The sequence below is a fragment of the Bos javanicus genome, chromosome 17 (genome assembly GCF_032452875.1).
Source record: "Bos javanicus breed banteng chromosome 17, ARS-OSU_banteng_1.0, whole genome shotgun sequence".
Classification (NCBI taxonomy): Eukaryota; Metazoa; Chordata; class Mammalia; order Artiodactyla; family Bovidae; genus Bos; species Bos javanicus.
This window is the reverse complement of record NC_083884.1, coordinates 69,981,429-69,999,376: the sequence shown is the minus strand read 5'-3', so window position 1 is coordinate 69,999,376 and position 17,948 is coordinate 69,981,429. Positions and strand designations below refer to the sequence as shown.

Sequence of the window (17,948 nt, the reverse complement as noted above, 5' to 3'; positions counted from 1 at the left end):
CAGATTCCTCCCTTGGGCGGGGGGATGGGTGTACTAGCGGTATGATTAGCTCAGGGCCAAACACTCTCTTGTGCTTCTTTCCTTCTTTAAATATATGTTAAACAAAATTCTTTCTTTGGCTGCACGGGTTCTTAGTTGTGGCATGCTCGGTCTTTGTTGCAGCCTGTGAGATCTCCTTCTCTGACCAGGGATCAAACCCAGGTCCCCTGCGCTGGGAGCTTGGAGTCTTAGCCACTGGACCACGAGGGAAACCCGTTCCTTGTGTTTCTGAGGACAGAGGTTATCAGCTCATTTGGGGCTGGGGGGCCCAGAGCTAGTTCTTTGACCCTCCTATTTGGAGTCGAAGGAGACTGAAATGCAGGAAGAGGAGAATGACTCAGGCCAGACGGCACTGGGACTGCTGAGTCCTGGTCCAGATCCATGAGTCCCCAGAGCTGGCTCAGAGTCAGTGACATTCACACAGAAGTGGCACCCTCAGCCCCTGGAGAGGGCTGGGGCCCAGCTAAACTGCCCCATCGCCTCCGGGGGCCTGTCTGCAGAGGGTCTTCTCAGGCTGGGTGGAGTCACCCCTCATTCAGGCCTGGATGATGGGGTGTGGATCAAACACACCATTTGCCTCTTGCTGTGTGACGCTGGGCAAATTACTCCACCTCTCTGGGCCTAGATTCCATGTCACCTACCCTCCCACCTGAATTGACCTGGGGGCTCCCTGAGGGTGGAGAGCTAGGCCCTTAGGAGGACCCACCCTGCCCCCTTGGGTGTCAGGGAAGAGTCAGCCCTATAAATCTCATTTATTCCACATTTCAGGGACTTCCCTGGCAGGTGCAGAGGTTGGGACTCTGCAATCTCACTACTGAGGGCCTGGGCTCAATCCCTGGTTGGGAACTACAATCTCATGAGCCTCATGGTGCAGCCAAAATAAAAAAGGAAAAGAAAAAAAAAATCTGCATCTCATCTTCTCTTTGGGCAACTGGTTCATCATCATTGTCCCATTTCCCAAAGGAAGGAAGGGAACTGTCGTGACTTGGCCCAGGCCTCGGCTCCCCCAGCACAGGTGGGCCCCCTTTACTCAGACACCCCGTTTCCCGCGGGCTCTGCAGGCCTGTGGCACCGGCCTGTCCCCTGCGGCCGTGGGGTACCGTGCGGCCCTGCCCACCCGGGTCTCTCCCCGCTCTGCCCTCAGTTCCGGGAGAACGTGCAGGATATCCTGGCCGTCCTGCCCAGCACCGACGACTACTTCCTGCTCCGCTGGCTCCGAGGTGAGCATGGACAGTAACATGAGATGAAAGTCAAGGGCATACGAGGTCTCTCGTGTTGTGTCACAAGTTGCTGCAAATCACAGGCACTGGAAGCAACCGCAAATATGTATTATCTGTGTACACAGTTTCTGTGTACAATTTTAGTTTCTAACTGAGTAAGTATCAACAGGTATAACCTAAAAAACAAAACTTCATTGGCATCCTCAATGATGTGTGAGAGTGGAAGAGGCTCTTGATTTACATAATTCCTGGCTCTGTGATTCCACCAGATGCAGAGGGTCTGATCTCTTCAGGGTTTTAGAGCATTAGGGAAAGATCCCTGGGCACAACATGGTCCCCAGGGCCCTGACGGTGGCCATGGATGTGGCAGGGACTCCACGTGCTATTTCTCTGGACCTTCTCTTCCTAGCTTCCTCTTGGGTAGTGCCTTCTTTCTCTACTGCCACCACCAAGGCCCACCCAGGGGCACACCCACTGCTATCAGCCCAGGGAATCAGGGAGGCAGGAGGTAAGGGGGCCGGGGGGCCCTCCCAGCCCCCGGGTAGCCACAGCCCGACCCTTCCAAGGCAGCTCCCAGCACTGGGCACCCAGAGCCTTCTTCCCTGAGCTCTTTGACTCTTCCAAGCACCTCTGAGTGGACAGTACCCCAGAGGCCAATAACCCACCGAGGGGCACAAGCTAGGATCACTGCCCCCAGGAGTCCACAACCACCACCCTATCTCCTCCTTGCAGCTCGGAGCTTTGACCTGAAGAAATCAGAGGCCATGCTGCAGAAGGTGAGGGCAACACCTGCCCGGCCCCGTTTCCTGCCCTTTGTGGCAGCTTAGCTCCCGGGCCAGGGATTGAACGCGGGCCTTCAGCCATGAAAGCCTGGACTCCTAACCACTGGACTGCCAGGAATTCCCTGTCTTTTCTTCTTTCCATCCTTCTTCCTTCCTTCTTTCTTTCCCTCTTCCCTTCCTTCCTTACTTTCTTGCAACGCCCATTTATTGCACCTCAAAGTGGAGCCTCGCTGCTTCTCGCACTGGGGAGAGTGCAGTGGTGGAAAGAGAGAGGAAAGAAACCAGATCAATAAATAGACAAGGCAATTTCTGAGAGTGGAAATTGCAGCCAAGACAGTAAGGCAGAAAGAAGTGAGGGAGGGCAGGAAGGCCTTCCTTGCCGAAGGGCGATGTGTTGGCCTCGGCACGAATGCCCAAAAGGAGGCAGCCGTGTGATGACTGGAGACAGGGCAGAGCCGTGCAAAGGCCCTGAGGTGCGGGCAAGCTGGAGTAACCCAGGCGCACAGGAGGTTGTGCCCTAGAGAGAAAGGGGAGAGATGCAGCTGAGTGGGTGGCCCAGGCCCATCCCCGGGGACCCAGCAGGCCACCTAGGGAGTCTAGGCTTTTGACTAAGGGTGACTGGCAGCTGGGGTTAGGGTTAGTCTGACCCTGCTTGTGGGGCTCCCTGGAAAGCCACGTGGAGACAGGAGCCTGGGGACCAGGAGGGATGACTCAGGGAGAGGCAGCTACGGATGCGGGCTTCACGTGGTCCTTTCTGAGTGTTTCTGTCCTCATCTGTGTCAGACCCCATCTCCTCCGTCCCCCTTGCATCCCCACCCTCAGTTCTGGGTCCATGGAGCCTGGGATGCCCTGGCGGGCCCTCAGTGGTTGCCGGCAGCGGGGCCTGGCCTGGCATCCCTGGGTCCCCGCAGACCCTTTGGCTCAGGAGGGGTCTTCAGCTGCGCCCCACCCTCCCTTGTCTCTAGCACATGAAGTTCCGGAAGCAACAAGATCTGGACAACATCCTCGCGTGGCAGCCCTCAGAGGTGAGCCCCCAGCGCCCTGCCCGCCCCAGACCCCGGCTCTCCATCAAACCGGCCCCCACCGCCCAGCCCTGCTCTCTTGTGCATCCATCCAGGTGGTCAGGCTGTACGAGCCCAGTGGCTTCTGCGGCCATGACAGGGAGGGTAGCCCCGTCTGGTACCACATCATCAGGGGCCTGGATCTCAAGGGCCTCCTCCTCTCCGTCTCCAAACAAGAGCTGCTCAGATTCAACTTCTGGAGCCTGGAGCTGCTCCTGCGAGACTGTGAGCAGCAGAGCCAGAAGGTGGGGGTCCCAGGGCCCCCCATCCCCCTGGGCCGCCGAAATCTGGCCCCCTCCAAGACAGCCCCCAGCACTGGGCACCTGCCTCCCTGAGCTCCTCGGCTCCTCCCAGCACCTCCGAGTAGACACGGTTCGGGTGACCTGCCTTCCCAGGGGCAGACGATGGGAGGGTGCCCCTCGGGACGGCCCAGTCTCCCCGCACTTGGCTTCCCGGCATGAAACCTCCACGCCAGGATGAGCCAGGCCCAGCCCTACTTCCTGTGGGCTGTGGGGGGCACAGACCCTCCTGGGGTCTCACCTCTCAGCATTCCTTTGCAGTTGGGGAAGAAAGTGGAGAAAATCTCGACTGTTTTTGATTTCGAGGGGCTGAGCCTGAGACATCTGTGGAAGCCAGGAGTGGAGCTCGTCCAGGAGGTGAGGGAGCCCTACCCAGGGGGCTGGGTGTCCCCTCGCCTGGGTCTCTGCCCCTCGCTTGCTGGTGTGGGCTGTGTGTGGGGAGGTTCTCTGACTCCACCCACAGTTTTGCGGCTCTTTTTTTTTCTTTTTTAAATATTTATGTATTTATTTATTTTGGCTGTCAGATCTTTGTGGAGCACAGACTTCTCTCTGGTTGAGGCTTGTGGGATCTTAGTTCCTTGACCAGGGATCCAACCCACGCTCCCTCCAGTGGAGGGTGGATTCCTGACCCACTGGACCATCACGGAAGACCCTGCAGGGATCCTTTCAAACCCGAAGTCTCTTAGGGCTGTGCCAAGCCACAGCCATCACCTCAGCATCACCACCGCACGTCCGGGAGGTCACAACAGCAGGGCTTGGTCCCCAGGCTGGTCAGGGTCCCCGTGGGTATCCCTTCCCCTCTTATACTCCCTCCCCGCTCACCCTCTCTTACCTGGGAGGGGGCTGGGAGCAAGTCATCTTCAGGGGTCCTGAGGAAGGAAGGGAGACCCTGATAAGGTCTGCCTCCGCCGGGGCAGCCAGCCTGCCTTTTCTTTCTGCTCAATCCAGGATAGCAGAGAACCTAAAAATTTTAACATTTCAAGAACCACCACGAGCGACTTCCCGGGCGGTCCAGTGGTTAAGGTTCCACGCTTCCAGTGCAAGGAGCACAGGTTCAATCCCTGGTTGGGAAACTAATCCCATAAACTGTGCGCCGAGGTCCAGAAAAAAAAAGAACCACCATGAAAACATAATAAATTGAGAACACCAGACTCAAAAGGCCACGTATATTCCCTTGATGTGAAATATCCAGATTAGGTAAATCCATAAGAGACAGAAAGCACGCTGGTAGTCAACCAGGGCTGCAGGGAGTGGGGAAGGGTGACTGCTATGGTTCGGGGTTCCTTCCGGCGTGGTGAGAATATTCTGCAACTAGACGGTGCTGATGGTTACACAACCTGGTGAGTACACTGAGCCACTGAACTCTACACTGTGAAAGGGTGACATTTATGGGATGTAAATTACATTCCAATTACAAAAAAAATAGCCGTGCCTTGCCACTTTGAATGTTTCTTATCCTGGAAGCATTTTGTTCCCAAAGCCACATAGAGGGGATCCTTCCAGGGACCTGACTGAGGGGGATTTTTTTGGTCTGCAGGAGGTGGGGTCATCCCCTGGAAATCTGTCAAGAATTTGCACTCATGGCTTCAGGGGGACCCAACAAACCGGACAGGGGGAGTTCCTCTTGTCTGGGAGGCTTTTGGGGTGTCTGGAGAGGCCTCAGGGGCCTTAAGGGGGCGGCATTTAGGCACCTGCATCTTGTGCATTGACCTGAGTTTGACCCTACAGTTTTTCTCAGCACTTGAGGCAAACTACCCTGAGATTTTGAAGAATTTAATTGTTGTGAAAGGTGAGTGAAGCAGTTCCGCATATGCATAAGTGGGGCTGGGGGCCGGTGCAGGGGACAGGGAGGCAACGAGGCAGGGAAAGGAGACCCCAGGAAACCCTGAAACGGTGCCTGTCTCAGCCCCCAAGCTCTTCCCGGTGGCCTTCAACCTGATCAAGCCATACATCACTGAGGAGACGCGCAGGAAGGTGCTGATCCTTGGAGGTGAGTGGGCAGCTCCTCTGCAGCTCAGAGCCTGAGCTGAGGGTGGCTCCCCCGCAGACCTGAGGGTTCCCGAACACAAGGGCACCAGGCTCGGGAACACAGCTGCTCTGGGGGACCCACTCCCTTAGGCAGCAACTGTTGAGGCCAATGTGTCCACCTGCCAGAGGGCTGAGGGGCCAGGAGGGCTCTGAGAGACCCCAGAGGCAGCCTATGTGAGGGCCCCCAATTCTGGATTGAGAGATGTGAATTTGAGGGATGACTTTGTCTGTTATGAGCTGCAGGTGGGCTGAGTCACCAGCTCTGTCTGGGTCTCAGGTTCCTCAGGCTTCCCTGTAAAATGGGGAGCATAAGAGGCAGGTTTTTCAAATCACACATGTGCTCAGCTGCTCAGTCGTGTCCAACTCTTTGCGACTCCCTGCACTATAACCTGTCAGGCTCCTCTGTCCATGGGATTCCCCAGGCAAGAATACTGGAGTGGGGTGCCACTTCCTTCTCCAGGAGATCTTCTGGACCGAGGGATTGAACCCCCGTCTCCTGCATTGGCAGGCGGATTCTTTACAACTCACCTGTGAGTTGTTCTTTACAACACCACCTGTGAGCTGCAAGTGGGCTGAGTCACCGGCTCTGAGTCTGATTCCTCAGTTTCCCCCCATAAAATGGGGAGAAAAAGACGCAGGTTTTCCAAATGACATACCTGATAAAATTTGGAAATTTAGAAAAATATAGAAATATATCAAGAAGAAAGAGTAAATCCTGTCTCTCAAGGAACTATTATTAACATGTACTATCTTTTCAAAGAAATTCATTTTAAAAAAATGGGTTCATACCACGTTATACTCTTTTAGAACCTACCTTTTTCACATACCATGTGATAAAGTTTATTTTGGTAAAGTCCAAAATTTAGGGTTTTTTGGTTTTTTTTTTTTTACCATTAGGGAAGAGTGAGGTGTGAAGATGCTTATAGATGAATCTTTGTACACATCTTAATTTTTTTCCATAAAATAATAGCCTAGAAATGAAGAGTTCTTTTCCCTTAAAGAGAATGCACGGGAAGTCTGTTTCATTTCTGTGTCCACACTGCCCCAGGGCATGCTGGGAGTTCGCCTCTGCCTCCTCCCACTTTGCTCCCATAATGCTCTCACTCCTTTGTGGACCTACCTTGGCTTGTCAGAGCAGTGTTGGGGGAGGAGGGCTGATACACCCTCCCCCCAGTTCTGAGAGTGCTGGAGCTGCAGGAGCTGAGGGCAGGGACTGACTGGAAGGCTGAGTTCAGTCTCCGAGGGAAAGAGAAGCCCAGGGTAGACAAGCCCCTGCTCAGCCTCACGCTCCAGGAGACACTGATCTGAGTCCCTGCAAAGATGGTGGTCCAGTGGTTAGACCCAGCGCTTTTATTGCCGAGGTCCCGGGTTCGATCCCTGGTCAGGGAACTAAGATCCCACAAACTACGTGCCATGGCCAAAATTAAAAAAAAAAAAAAGATGCCTCATGGGCCAACACCTGGACAGATAGGGGTGGGTACCAGGGCTGAAGGGGCAGAACTGGTCACACAGACACTGTGGACCTAGATCTTCTTGGCTTCTGTCCTGGAGGCACTGAGAGTATGTGGGAGGTAGGGGGAGGCTGTCATATGGACAGGACGGCCCTGGACTTGGCCCCACTTCCCTCTGTTGAACCCCCAACCCCCCCACAGAGCCCCACTTCTGTTCCCACAGGCAACTGGAAGCAAGAGTTGCTGAAATTCATCAGCCCCGACCAGCTGCCCGTGGAGTTCGGGGGGACCATGACCGACCCCGATGGCAACCCCAAGTGCCTGACCAAGGTCCGGTGCCCAGAGGACGGGGAGGGAGGGGAGATGGCCGTGGTGCGGTGCCCGCTCACCACCCTCGCCTGCAGATCAACTACGGGGGCGACGTGCCCCAGCATTACTTCCTGCGCAACCACGTGAGGGTGCAGTACGACCACCAGGCGACTGTGGGCCGGGGCTCCTCCCTGCAGGTGGACAACGAGATCCTGTTCCCGGGCTGCGTGCTCAGGTGGGCACGGCGCCCCCCACACACACCTGGTGTGGTCGGGAGGGGCCCGGAGCCCAGGCAGGTGGCGGTCAGTGGGGCCCTGTCCCCTGCAGGTGGCAGTTTGCGTCGGACGGAGGGGACATAGGCTTCGGGGTTTTCCTGAAGACCAAGATGGGGGAGCGGCAGCGGGCCGCGGAGATGACGGAGGTCCTGGCCAGCCAGCGCTACAACGCCCACCTGGTGCCCGAGGACGGGAGCCTCACCTGCACGGAAGCCGGCGTCTGTGAGTGTTGCCAGGGATGGCTCCTCCTGGACCTGGGCGTGGGGGGCAGGTGCACTGCGTGCATCAGGTCCCACCAGGCAGGGGCCCTGGCTCCGGGCTCTCGGGTGTGGCAGTGGCACCCAGGTCTGGTACCTGCACAGGAGGGCGAGGTCCCAGGTGGGCGTCCTCTCTGAATGTCTGTCCCGCCGACGCAGACGTCCTGAGGTTTGACAACACCTACAGCCTGATCCACCCCAAGCACATCAGCTACACCGTGGAGGTGCTGCTCCCGGACCAAACCTCCCTGGAGAAGATAGAGAAATTCTAGACAAGCCTCGCGGCTCCCTCACCCTCCTCTGTGGCCTCTAGGTCCGCAGTGAGCTCACAGCCTTCCCTAGCCAGACTGCCCTCCAAGCTCCCCAGGAATGGGGATCCTACCGAGCTGGCCCCAGCCCATCTGTCACAGTGGGTCTGCATCTTTGGAACTGCGGGACTGTGGCAGCCAGCAAAGCAACAGAAACTCTCCAGCCGTGTGATTCAAGCTCAGAGAAAACTCGCGGCCCCTTTTCTACCAACCGATACTGAGTTGGGAGTTCCGTTCTGAAATACATCGTGTTAAAACAAAAAAATGTGCAGGGCTTCCCTGATGGCTCAGTGGTAAAGAATCTGCTTGCCAAAGAGGGAGACACAGGTTTGATCCCAGACCCGGGAAGCTCCCACATGCCGCAGAGCAGCTGAATCCGTGCACCGCAGCTGCGGAGCGTGCGCTCTGGAGTTCAGGGGCCGCAACTACTGAAGCGTTAGCCCCGAGAGCCAGTGCTCCGCAAGAGAGCCCACCACAACCGGAGCCTAAGCACCGCAACCAGGGAGTGGCCTTCCGCTCGCTGCGACTGGAGGATAGCCCACGCACAGCAGTGAAGACCCAGCACAGCCAAAAGTAAATAAATAAATACTGTAAAAAAGAAAGAAAATGTGAAGTATAATATGACCGACAGAACTGGAAACAATTGCCATTTAAAAGATAATGCATTACTCATAGTTCCCAAGAGGAGAGGGCATGGATGCCACAGGGGATCACCCGGAGAAACGGTGGGTGGGCGTGGGTGGGAGGGGGGTGGTCATGAGGTAGAAGGAGGGGGAGGACCTGCGGGCAAAAGCCTTTGTTACGGTTTCCCCGGAAGGAATGGGTGAGGCGGGGTCAGCAGGCCTAGAACTGGCTATTTTGGGTGATTTCCTCAGGCTCTGGGGTCAAGGGGTTGTCCCATTTGTCTGGAACCTGGTTCTGGGCACCAGTTGCCCTGAGTTTGAGCCTGATGCAGGAGGAGGCTGGAGTGTGGGCTCCGTATTTGAAAAGCACATTCGTGGGCAAGACTCTCTCTTGTTTTTCAGTCGCTCAGTAGTGGCCAACTCTTTGCGACCGCAAGGACTGCAGCACGTCAGGCTTCCCTGTCCTTCACTATCCCTCGGAGCTTGCTCAGACTCACAAGTGAATGATGCCATCCAACTGTCTCATCCTCTATCGCCCCCTTCCCTTCCTGCCCTCAGTCTTTCCCAGCATCAAGGTCTTTGACTCTCTCTCTAGGAACTGGCTATCCCTGGGAGGGGTGGTCCCTCCAGGGTCAACAAAGCCCCAGGTGTCAAAGCATCAGAACACAGAAAATAGGAGACGTGATTAATACACTTGCCTAGCAAGCAGCTGTGCCGCTGCCCCTCTGAATGCACATTCCTTCCCCATCGAGAAAGAAGTCTTGGCTCACAGGCTCCCCTTCCTAGTGTGAGGGTATCTAAGAATTGGTTCACCTGCTCAGCCTCCATCCTCTCAGGGACTCCCCTGGTGGTCCAGTGGCTAAGACTCCAACTCCGAATGCAGGGTGCCTGGGTTCGATCCCTGGTCAGGGAACTAGATCCCTCATGCTGCAGCTGATGTCCCTGAGTCACAACCAAGACCTGATGCAGTTAAAAAAATAATAAATAAAAAAGAAAGAAATTGCATTTTCTTTCAACAGAGTTGAGTTCAGTTTATGCCAGTCTCTCTTCCCTATTTCGATAGCTAATGCTTAATAAAATCCATCTTTACCTCTTTAACTAGCGTTTGACTTTGTTCATCTTTGACACTACCCAGCCAGACACGGTTGGTACAGGAAGTGTCCACCCTTGTGGAAAGCTCTACTGAGCAGTGTGTACATCGTGGGGTGTACAAGGTGGCCTTCTGAGGAGAGGAACACCAGAGACAAACTGAGCCTTCATCTCAGAAGTCATCCTCCAGAGAGCCCCACCAGTGAGGCAGGGTAGAGAGAAATCGGACCAATGATCAATAAAAATGGGAAAGCATAGAAAGATATTTGAGAAGAAGGAAAGGGCCATTCTAAGTTGTAAACGAACAAACCATGAATAAAAAGTGTAAACTTTCAAAGTCTGATCGAGGTAACAAGTGAACTTGAGCTATTGATAGTAAATTCAGCCTGATACCCATCAGTTCAGGCTTTAATCACCTTGGGAGAAACCCCCAGATATACGCCACCCAATCCAGAGTTAATTGGCCAATAACTCAAAGCTTTGATACCAAGAAATATCTAAAACATTTTACTTTTCCATTTGGATCTATGGAGATTTAAAGTTCCAACACAACAGTGGAAAACGAATATTGAAATTTAAAGATGTCAAAGAATACAGTTGTAACCCAAGGACTACACCAAAGGAAGGTACGGAGACAAATATATGGTTGCTGTTGCGTCCTAAGTCGTGTCCAAGCCTTTTGCGACCCCATGAACTGTAGCCCGTCGGGCTCCTCTGTCCATGGGATTTCCCAGGCATGAATACTGGAGTGGATCGCCATTTCGTTTTCTAGGCGCTCGTCCCAACTCAGGGCCTGAACCTGCATCTGCTATATTGGCAGGTCTAATACCTGCCAAAGGTATTCTCTGGACACCAGAGAAGCCCAGGAAACAAGTATAAGAAAGAATCAATAAAGCAGTTTCAAGTGGGATGTCTCTAGAACAAGCTTAAATAAAACTGTAGTAACAATTTTTGGATTCACTGGGTTTCTGTATTTGCTCTTTGGGTATTTGAAGTGCTCAAAACCATCAGCTGTAATGAATTTGTAGTTTACAGGTAGGGTATAACTCCCATGGATCAGACACGGAGTAGCTCTTTGATGATTCCCCAAGTGAGGTTGTGACAGAGCTCTGGTTTGGTACAGAGTCCAGGCTCTGACCCGCCCCAGCTCACTGTTCGCTCCCCCACGAACCCGCCCACCTCCACCGCAAATTTGTGCAATAGCGTCCTGACCAGTGTTTCTTCTCTGAACATTTGCCCTGGCCAGGCCACCCTTCACACCAGGCCTCCCTTCAACCCACGCCCAAGGTTATCTTCCTGCCGTAGGAGGAATCACATCCATGTTTTCTTCGAAAAGCTTCAAAGGCCACCGCCCACTCTGATAGCTCATAGGCATAGTCCCCAGCGTGGCGTGACCTCAGTCTTTTGAGGCCCCTGCCCTTGGAGTATCCCTCTTCCCTTTTGCCTCTGGAGGCTTCTTTATGCAAACCCCTCCATCTAGAACATCTTCCTCCTCTTCCTGTCTTAGAGGCCCAACTCAAATACCACCTCCTCTGGGGGACATTCCAAGACCTCCAGAGCAGTGGTCTTGCTCAGACTTCTATTAGAACCCTCTATCTTCAGGCAGCCAGGACAGATATTGGTTAAGGATACAGGACTTGAGTGCAAATAAGGGTTCAAACCCTGGTTCTGGCTCTTACCAGCCTGTGAGGCTCAGTCTGGCACATGTGAAATGGGCACGTGGATCCAAAGATGAGCAGCAAATATGACCCATGCCTTCACGGGGCTGACAGTTAAGGGGCTGAATCAGATGTCAAACCAAGCCATGTCTACTGAGAGCAAGTCTCTGCAACAGAGGAGCAGGGGTCTGCCTGAGCATTTAGGAGATGGGAAGGAGACGGGGAGGCACGAATAGGCAGTATGGGAGGAGGAGGGAAGGGAAGTGAGCTCAAGTCAGAAGGAATGGCGTGTGCAAAGGCCCTGTAGCAGGAGGTAGCAGCAGGGGGAGACAGGTAGCTCCACACACACCCTATTTGGTCATTTGTGGTTTGGAAAGGCCAGGTCCCTCTTGTCTTTTGTAGGAGAAGAAAGACAGGCATCCAATTATGGCCCCTGATCCGCCTCTTTCCCTGGTCCCAGGTCTTTGGGAGTTGTGGGTCAGAATCCCCTTGGCCACCTCTCTCTCTCCCAGGCTCTTGTGGCCATCTCCGTTTCTAGGGTATAGATGATACTGCGGGTATGGTCATATAAGGTCCTGTCTTTCCTGGGGTCACCCTGAATTGGTTGGAAGAGCCAAGGAGACACTCCCCCAGCTGCCCTAGAGCCTAATCTCCATTTCCCAGGCAGGCCCAGGTGTGAGGCTGCCCTGCCTTGGGCATCTGAGTCAGGTGGACCTTCTCTCTCAATCCCTCCACCTAGGGTGACCCAAGCCAAGCTCTACATTCCTAGAGGAACATCCAGCGGCATTTGCCCAGCCTAGACATCCACAGAATGGGATCAGTTTAGCCGTGATGGGGGAAGACTGGGCAGGAGCTCCTGGCAGAGCTGATCTCATGCCAACAAATGGAGATGGCCTTCACCGCACGGGCTTCCCTTCAGTTAGCAGGTTACAGGTGTGAATGAGGACTGCGAGCAGGGCCCCTGAGAGATGCCAGGAATTTTAGGAGCAGCTGGGAGGTGGGAGGGATAGATTCCGCCGTGAGTGGGCTTGGAGGTGAGGGATCGGGGTCACATACCGTTACACTGCAGTCATCATAGCCCGGCTTCTGGGCCCATGGGTCAGGAGCACCAAGGAAATGAGCCAAGTTTCAGAAAGTGGGAGGAGACAGCACATTACATAAGAGGGGATCCGGCTGCCTGGCGCCCAGATGGGTAGAATGGAAGTCCTCTATGCCCAGTGATGGCTCAGGCTCGGGGCAGGACACCTGTACTGCGTGGGAAAAACAGGGACTCAACGTTGACCTGGAACCATCCTCGGCAGACAGAGGCTTAGCAGCTGGCCCTGCACCAACTGTCTAGATTCCAATCCTGGCTTTGCTGCTGGCCGAGTGTGAGACCTGGCGGGGAGGGGTTTGGTTTCAGTTTTCTCACCCATAAGTGGGAACAGTCGTAGGACCAACCTTAGAATGTGTCTGGAGAATCAGATGAGACGATGCTGGACTGTCCATACGGCAACCACTGTCCACCTGTGTTAATTGCTCGACTACCTCCACAGAGCACCCAAACCGAGAGGCTCCAGCAGGAGGCTTATTGTCTCATAGGTCTGGAGGCTAGAAGGCTGGGATCAAGGGGCCGGGAGGCTTGGTTCCCTTTGAGGACGGGGCGGGGAAGAATCTATGCTCTGCTTCTCCCCTAGCTTCTGGCGGTTTGCTGGCTGTCTTTGGTGTTCTACGGCTCATATATAGAAGCATTGCCCCAACCCCCGCCTTCATCTTCACGTGGCCTCCTCCCTGTAGGCATTGATGTACCCAAATTCCCCCTTTTCATAAGGACATTAGTCATAGTGGATTAGGGGCCCACCCCACTCCACTCTGACCTCATTTTAACTAATTACATCTGTAAGGACCCTGTTTCTTAGATGCTGGGAATTAGGATTTCAATGTATGAATTGGGGGGCGGACACAATGCAGTCCGTAACGCCACAAGTGGGGAGTTCCCTGGCAGTGCAGTGGTGAGGACTTCTCGCTTTCACTGCCACGGGCCCGGGTTCAATCTCTGACTAGGGGACTAAGACCCTGCAAGCTGTGAGACGTGACCAATAAAACCAAACCAAAACAGACAGGGGCTTCTCTGGTAGCTCAGTGGTAAAGATTCTGCCTGCCAATGCAGGAGACATGGGTTTGATCCCCCATCCGGGAAGATCCCTTATGCCTCGGAGCAACTGGGCCTGTGTTCTAGAGCCTGGGGGCAGCAATGACTGAGCCCACACGCCTGCCCCCTAGAGTCTGAGCTCAGCGTCAAGAGAAGCCCCCGCAACGAGAAACCCGCGCGCTCCAATGAAGAGTAGCCCCGCTCGCCGCAACTAGAGCAAAGCCCACGCAGCAAGGAAGACCTAGCAAAGCCAAAAAGAAATAAATACATGAATGAAAACGTAAAAACAAGCAAACAGAACACCGTATGTGGCGGGTCCAGCATTTGAAATGAGGCTGGTTGGAGTTGAAAAGTGCCACCCAAAATGAAGGCTGGACGTCAAAGACTTGATCCAAAGAAAAGAAAAGAATGCACGATCAGCTCAGTTCAGGCACTCAGTAATGTATGACTCTTTGCAACCCCATGGTCTGCAGCACACCAGGCTTCCCTGTCCATCACCAACTCCCAGAGCTTGCTCAAACTCATGCCCATCATGCTGGTGATGCCATCCAACCACCTCATCCTCTGTCGTCCCCTTCTCCTCCCGCCTTCAATCTTTCCCAGCATCAGGGTCTTTTCCAATGAGTCAGTTCTGCACATCAGGTGGCCAAAGTATTGGAGTTTCAGCATCAGTCCTTCCAATGAATATTCAGGACTGATTTCCTTTAGGATGGACTGGCTGGATCTCCTTGCAGTTCAAGGGACTCTCAAGAGTCTTCTCCAACACGGCAGTTCAAAACATCAATTCTTCAGTGCTCAGCTTTCTTTATAGTCCAACTCTCACATCCGTACATGACTACTGGGAAAACCATAACTTTGACTAGACCGACCTTTGTTGGTAGAGTAATGTCTCTGCCTTTTAAAAGCTGTCTAGATTGGTCATAGTTTTTCTTCCAAGGAGCAAGCGTCTTTTAATTTCATGGCTGCAGTCACTATCCGCAGTGATTTTGGAGCCCCCAAAAATAAAGTCTGTCACTGTTTCCATTGTTTCCCCATCTATTTGCCATGAAGTACAGTGATGGGACCCAATGCCATGATCTTAGTTTTCTGAATGTTGAGCGTTAAGCCAACTTTTTCACTCTCGTCTTTCACTTTCATCAAGAAGCTCTTTAGTTCTTTGATTTCTCTCACTATTAACTTATTGATTAAATAATGATTTCATTTATTAAGCATATCGAGTATACACCAAAATGATAATACTTCGGAGGCATTATCTTAAATAAACTGTATTATTACAATTAAAATTTTCATGTGTCTAAATTTTAATGTAATGTGTTTAAACTTTAAGTCTTTACATTTTAAAGAACTTAAAATTACCAATGTGGCTCCCATTACCTATTAAACAGCCTGAACTAATATTTACAAAGCCCTTAGGACAGGGCCTGGCCCATAGAAAACACTGGCAAAGTGTTAGTTAAATAAAGACTTCTCTTTAGAGGTGGCTTGTTACCTGTGGTATTTAAAAACTATGACTTCCCAAGGAGTGAGAAAAGTTGGGGACACGTCTCTTCTCTTGTCTGCCTTTTCTTTTATTTAGTGGAGTTTGTTGTACATTCTGGAAGCATAGGGCTCCCCACGTGGCGCAGTGGTAAAGAATCCGCTGCAATGGAGGAGATGCGGGTTCGATTCCTGGGCTGGGAAGATCCCTTGGAGGAGGAGGTGGCAACCCACTGCAGTATTCTTGCCTGGAAAATCCCCTGGACCAGGAGTCTTGTGGGCTGCAGTCCATGGGGTGGCACAGAGTTGGTGACGACTGCGCACTGAGCTCACACACCACACGGCGTATGTCACGTGGTCCTGCCTTCTCCAACTTGTTTCACGGTATTTTTTCCATGTTGCTGTAACGTCTTCATCATCATATTAAGCGCAGTGGTTTTCTGAAAAATTGTTTCCAATATTCCTATTAACCACAAACAACTTTAAGCTGGAAATCTTTTGTTAGTTAGGATTATTATTGGGTAACGTGGTAAACGATTGAAGGATTCTAATAATAGGTATTGTCCGTAGTTTCTGGAAAAGCTGAAGTGGATTTGCAGTCCTGCCAGCAACATACGAATGTCTCCGTTTCACCAACTTACAACGAAATTTATTTTCGTTTTTAAAGCGATTTTGTGTCTGTGTGTTTGTGTGTGTTTATTTTCTTTTGTTGCTGATTTGTTGGAGGAAAAAGCATGTCATTGCTTGTATACATACTCCTTTGGTGACCTGGAGGTTAAGCATTAACCACGTGATTATTGCCACTGTGCATGTTCCCTTCTGATAATTGGTGCCTTGCGTCCTTTGGCCATTTTTATCAGTTTGCCTGCCTTCTTTATAATGGCGTTTCCCAACCTTTTTTGGAACCAGGGACCAATTTCGTGGAAGCCGATTTTCCCACAGACCCCAAGGGGGTGGGGGTGGTTTCAGGGTGACTCAAGCACATGACAGTCACTGTGCACTTGATTTCTGCTCTCGTTACATCAGCTCCAGTCAGAGCATCAGGCATCAGATCCCGGAGGCTGCGGACCCCACCTCAGAGCATCAGGCGTCAGATCCCGGAGGCTGCGGACCCCTGCTTTATGAGGATGTCAATTTCTGTCCCATTTTATTTTTTCCCAAATTCACATTAGCCAATAGTGACTAAATGCCTGAATTCCATTTTTTGTTTCACAGATTTTTGTATGTTTATGTAGGCAAACCAATTGATCGCCCTTTGTGATTTCTGTCATTGTTTTTAAGTGCAGACCATCCCCTTCTAGAAACGTGGTAAGCGTCGCTTCTACTTTCTTTTAGCCTTTGGTAATTTCTTTTTCTTTTTTCCTTAAGATTTAAAATCCTTCCAGGACAGTACTGCCCAAATGAAGTATAATGCAAGCCACAAATGTGAGCCACACATGTAATTTTAACTTTTTTGGTCCTCACATTCTTACAAAGTGAAAACAGAGAAGGCAGAGAGCACAGAGGATTTGTAGGGCAGTGACTTGTGAATTTACTCTCTATGGTACCACGATGGTGAATATGTCATTATACATTGACCAACCCATAGCATGTACAACACCAAGTCACTGATTGTAATCAATGTCCCTGCTGGTGGGGGGCGTCCACGGTGGGGGAGGCTGTGGGGTGAAGGGACGGGGGTATATGAGAGCTCTCTATACTTCTTTCTGCCCAGTTTTGCTGTGAATCCAAAACTGCCCTTAAAAATAAGTTTATTAATTAAAAAATTATAGATTATTAAAAAGTGAAAAAATGGTGCAATTAATGTTAACAATATATTAACCCAATGTATCAAAAAATATTACTTCAAGATGTAATCTGTATAACAATTAATGAGCTATTTCATTTCATTTCGGCGAGTGCTGTCTTCAAGGTCTGGTGTGCATTTCACAGTTACAGCTCATCTCCATTTGCAGTAATGACAAGCCACGTTCCCAATGCCCGGCCACACATGGCTGGCGGCCACCAGCTTGGCCAGCAAAGCGCAGAACGTGGTTTGACTGCAAGTGAGGACAGAGGATAAAGGTTCCAGTGACCAGATTAACCACCCTCTTCCCCTTCACCTCCCGCCTGCTCCTCTCCCTCGAAAATTCCTGCCCAAGCAACCTGGGTTTTCTCACCGTCCCTGGTGACCTCTGCCTGGCTCTCGGATGCCGCCCTGGACACCTGTGGCAGCTGCCCAGCACCTTGGGCTTCCCAACCCTCCACCACCCGCCCGGGGCTGCCATCTGCCCACTGCCACCTCCCGGTCCCAGCCTTTGGGCTGAGGAGCTCACCCTGGGGAGGGAGGGTGCATTTTTAGCTCTCTATCCCTGCAGGTCATTGCTCTGGTGAGTCTCGACAGTAATAACTATGATTAGGACCCCATCCTGGGTTGCCGTATGCAATCCTCCGGATCTTTTTTTTTTTTTTGGCCAAACCTCAGGGCATGTGGGATCCTAGTTCCCCAACCAGGGATGGAACCGGCACCCCCTGCACTGGCAGAGCGGAGTCTTAACCACTGGACCACCAGGGAAGGCCCTCCTCCAGGCTGTCTTGAAGGCTGAAACCATTCTGTATTTACCGGAGCTCCTACGGGCTAGGGAGCACTGGCAAGCACCCAGCCTGTGGTCAAGACCAGGGGCAGGTTGGCAGAAAGGCACGCAACCACCCGGAGCGGTAAACCAAATTTATTAAGTTTGTTGGGAAGGAGATCTGCTGTGATCCCTGAAAGTTGCCCACATGTCTCTGATGCCCTCCTGTCTTGCCTGTCCCTTGGGACCCTGTGGGAGCCCCTGGGATGAGGTCGCCGGGAGGTGGGAGGAGCCTGGTGGCCCTCCCCACCCCCCGAACCCCGCCTAGAGTCTGTGCTCTGGGATCCCTCTGGAGCAGGTCACCTCCCTGCCCCGGGTAGGGTGTGCCTT

The 17,948-nt window shown here is 52.5% G+C and overlaps 1 protein-coding gene across 2 annotated transcripts; it reads left to right on the top strand.

Annotated features, from left to right (window-relative positions):
- Positions 1–927: 927 nt before the first annotated feature.
- Positions 928–8,102, top strand: LOC133229085 (putative SEC14-like protein 6). Of its 2 annotated transcripts, XM_061385362.1 has the most exons (12): positions 928–1,054; positions 1,184–1,259; positions 1,992–2,035; positions 3,007–3,066; positions 3,159–3,347; positions 3,663–3,758; positions 5,130–5,190; positions 5,308–5,391; positions 7,104–7,210; positions 7,285–7,424; positions 7,517–7,686; positions 7,881–8,102. In XM_061385362.1, exons 3-12 carry the CDS (start codon positions 2,024–2,026, stop codon positions 7,991–7,993), a joined length of 1,032 nt encoding a protein of 343 aa, XP_061241346.1. In that variant the 5' UTR covers positions 928–1,054; positions 1,184–1,259; positions 1,992–2,023; the 3' UTR covers positions 7,994–8,102. The 2 variants fall into 2 exon arrangements, with proteins under 2 accessions (XP_061241346.1, XP_061241345.1); XM_061385361.1 differs by lacking the exons at positions 928–1,054; positions 5,308–5,391 and having other exon boundaries at positions 1,192–1,259.
- The last annotated feature ends 9,846 nt before the right edge of the window (positions 8,103–17,948 follow it).

Excerpts from the sequence above, each read along its gene's own strand:
- LOC133229085 (XM_061385362.1), top strand. Across the intron at positions 5,191-5,307 it reads GAATTTAATTGTTGTGAAAG|CCCCCAAGCTCTTCCCGGTG; the intron begins GTGAGTGAAGCA and ends TGCCTGTCTCAG. Across the intron at positions 7,425-7,516 it reads TTCCCGGGCTGCGTGCTCAG|GTGGCAGTTTGCGTCGGACG; the intron begins GTGGGCACGGCG and ends TGTCCCCTGCAG.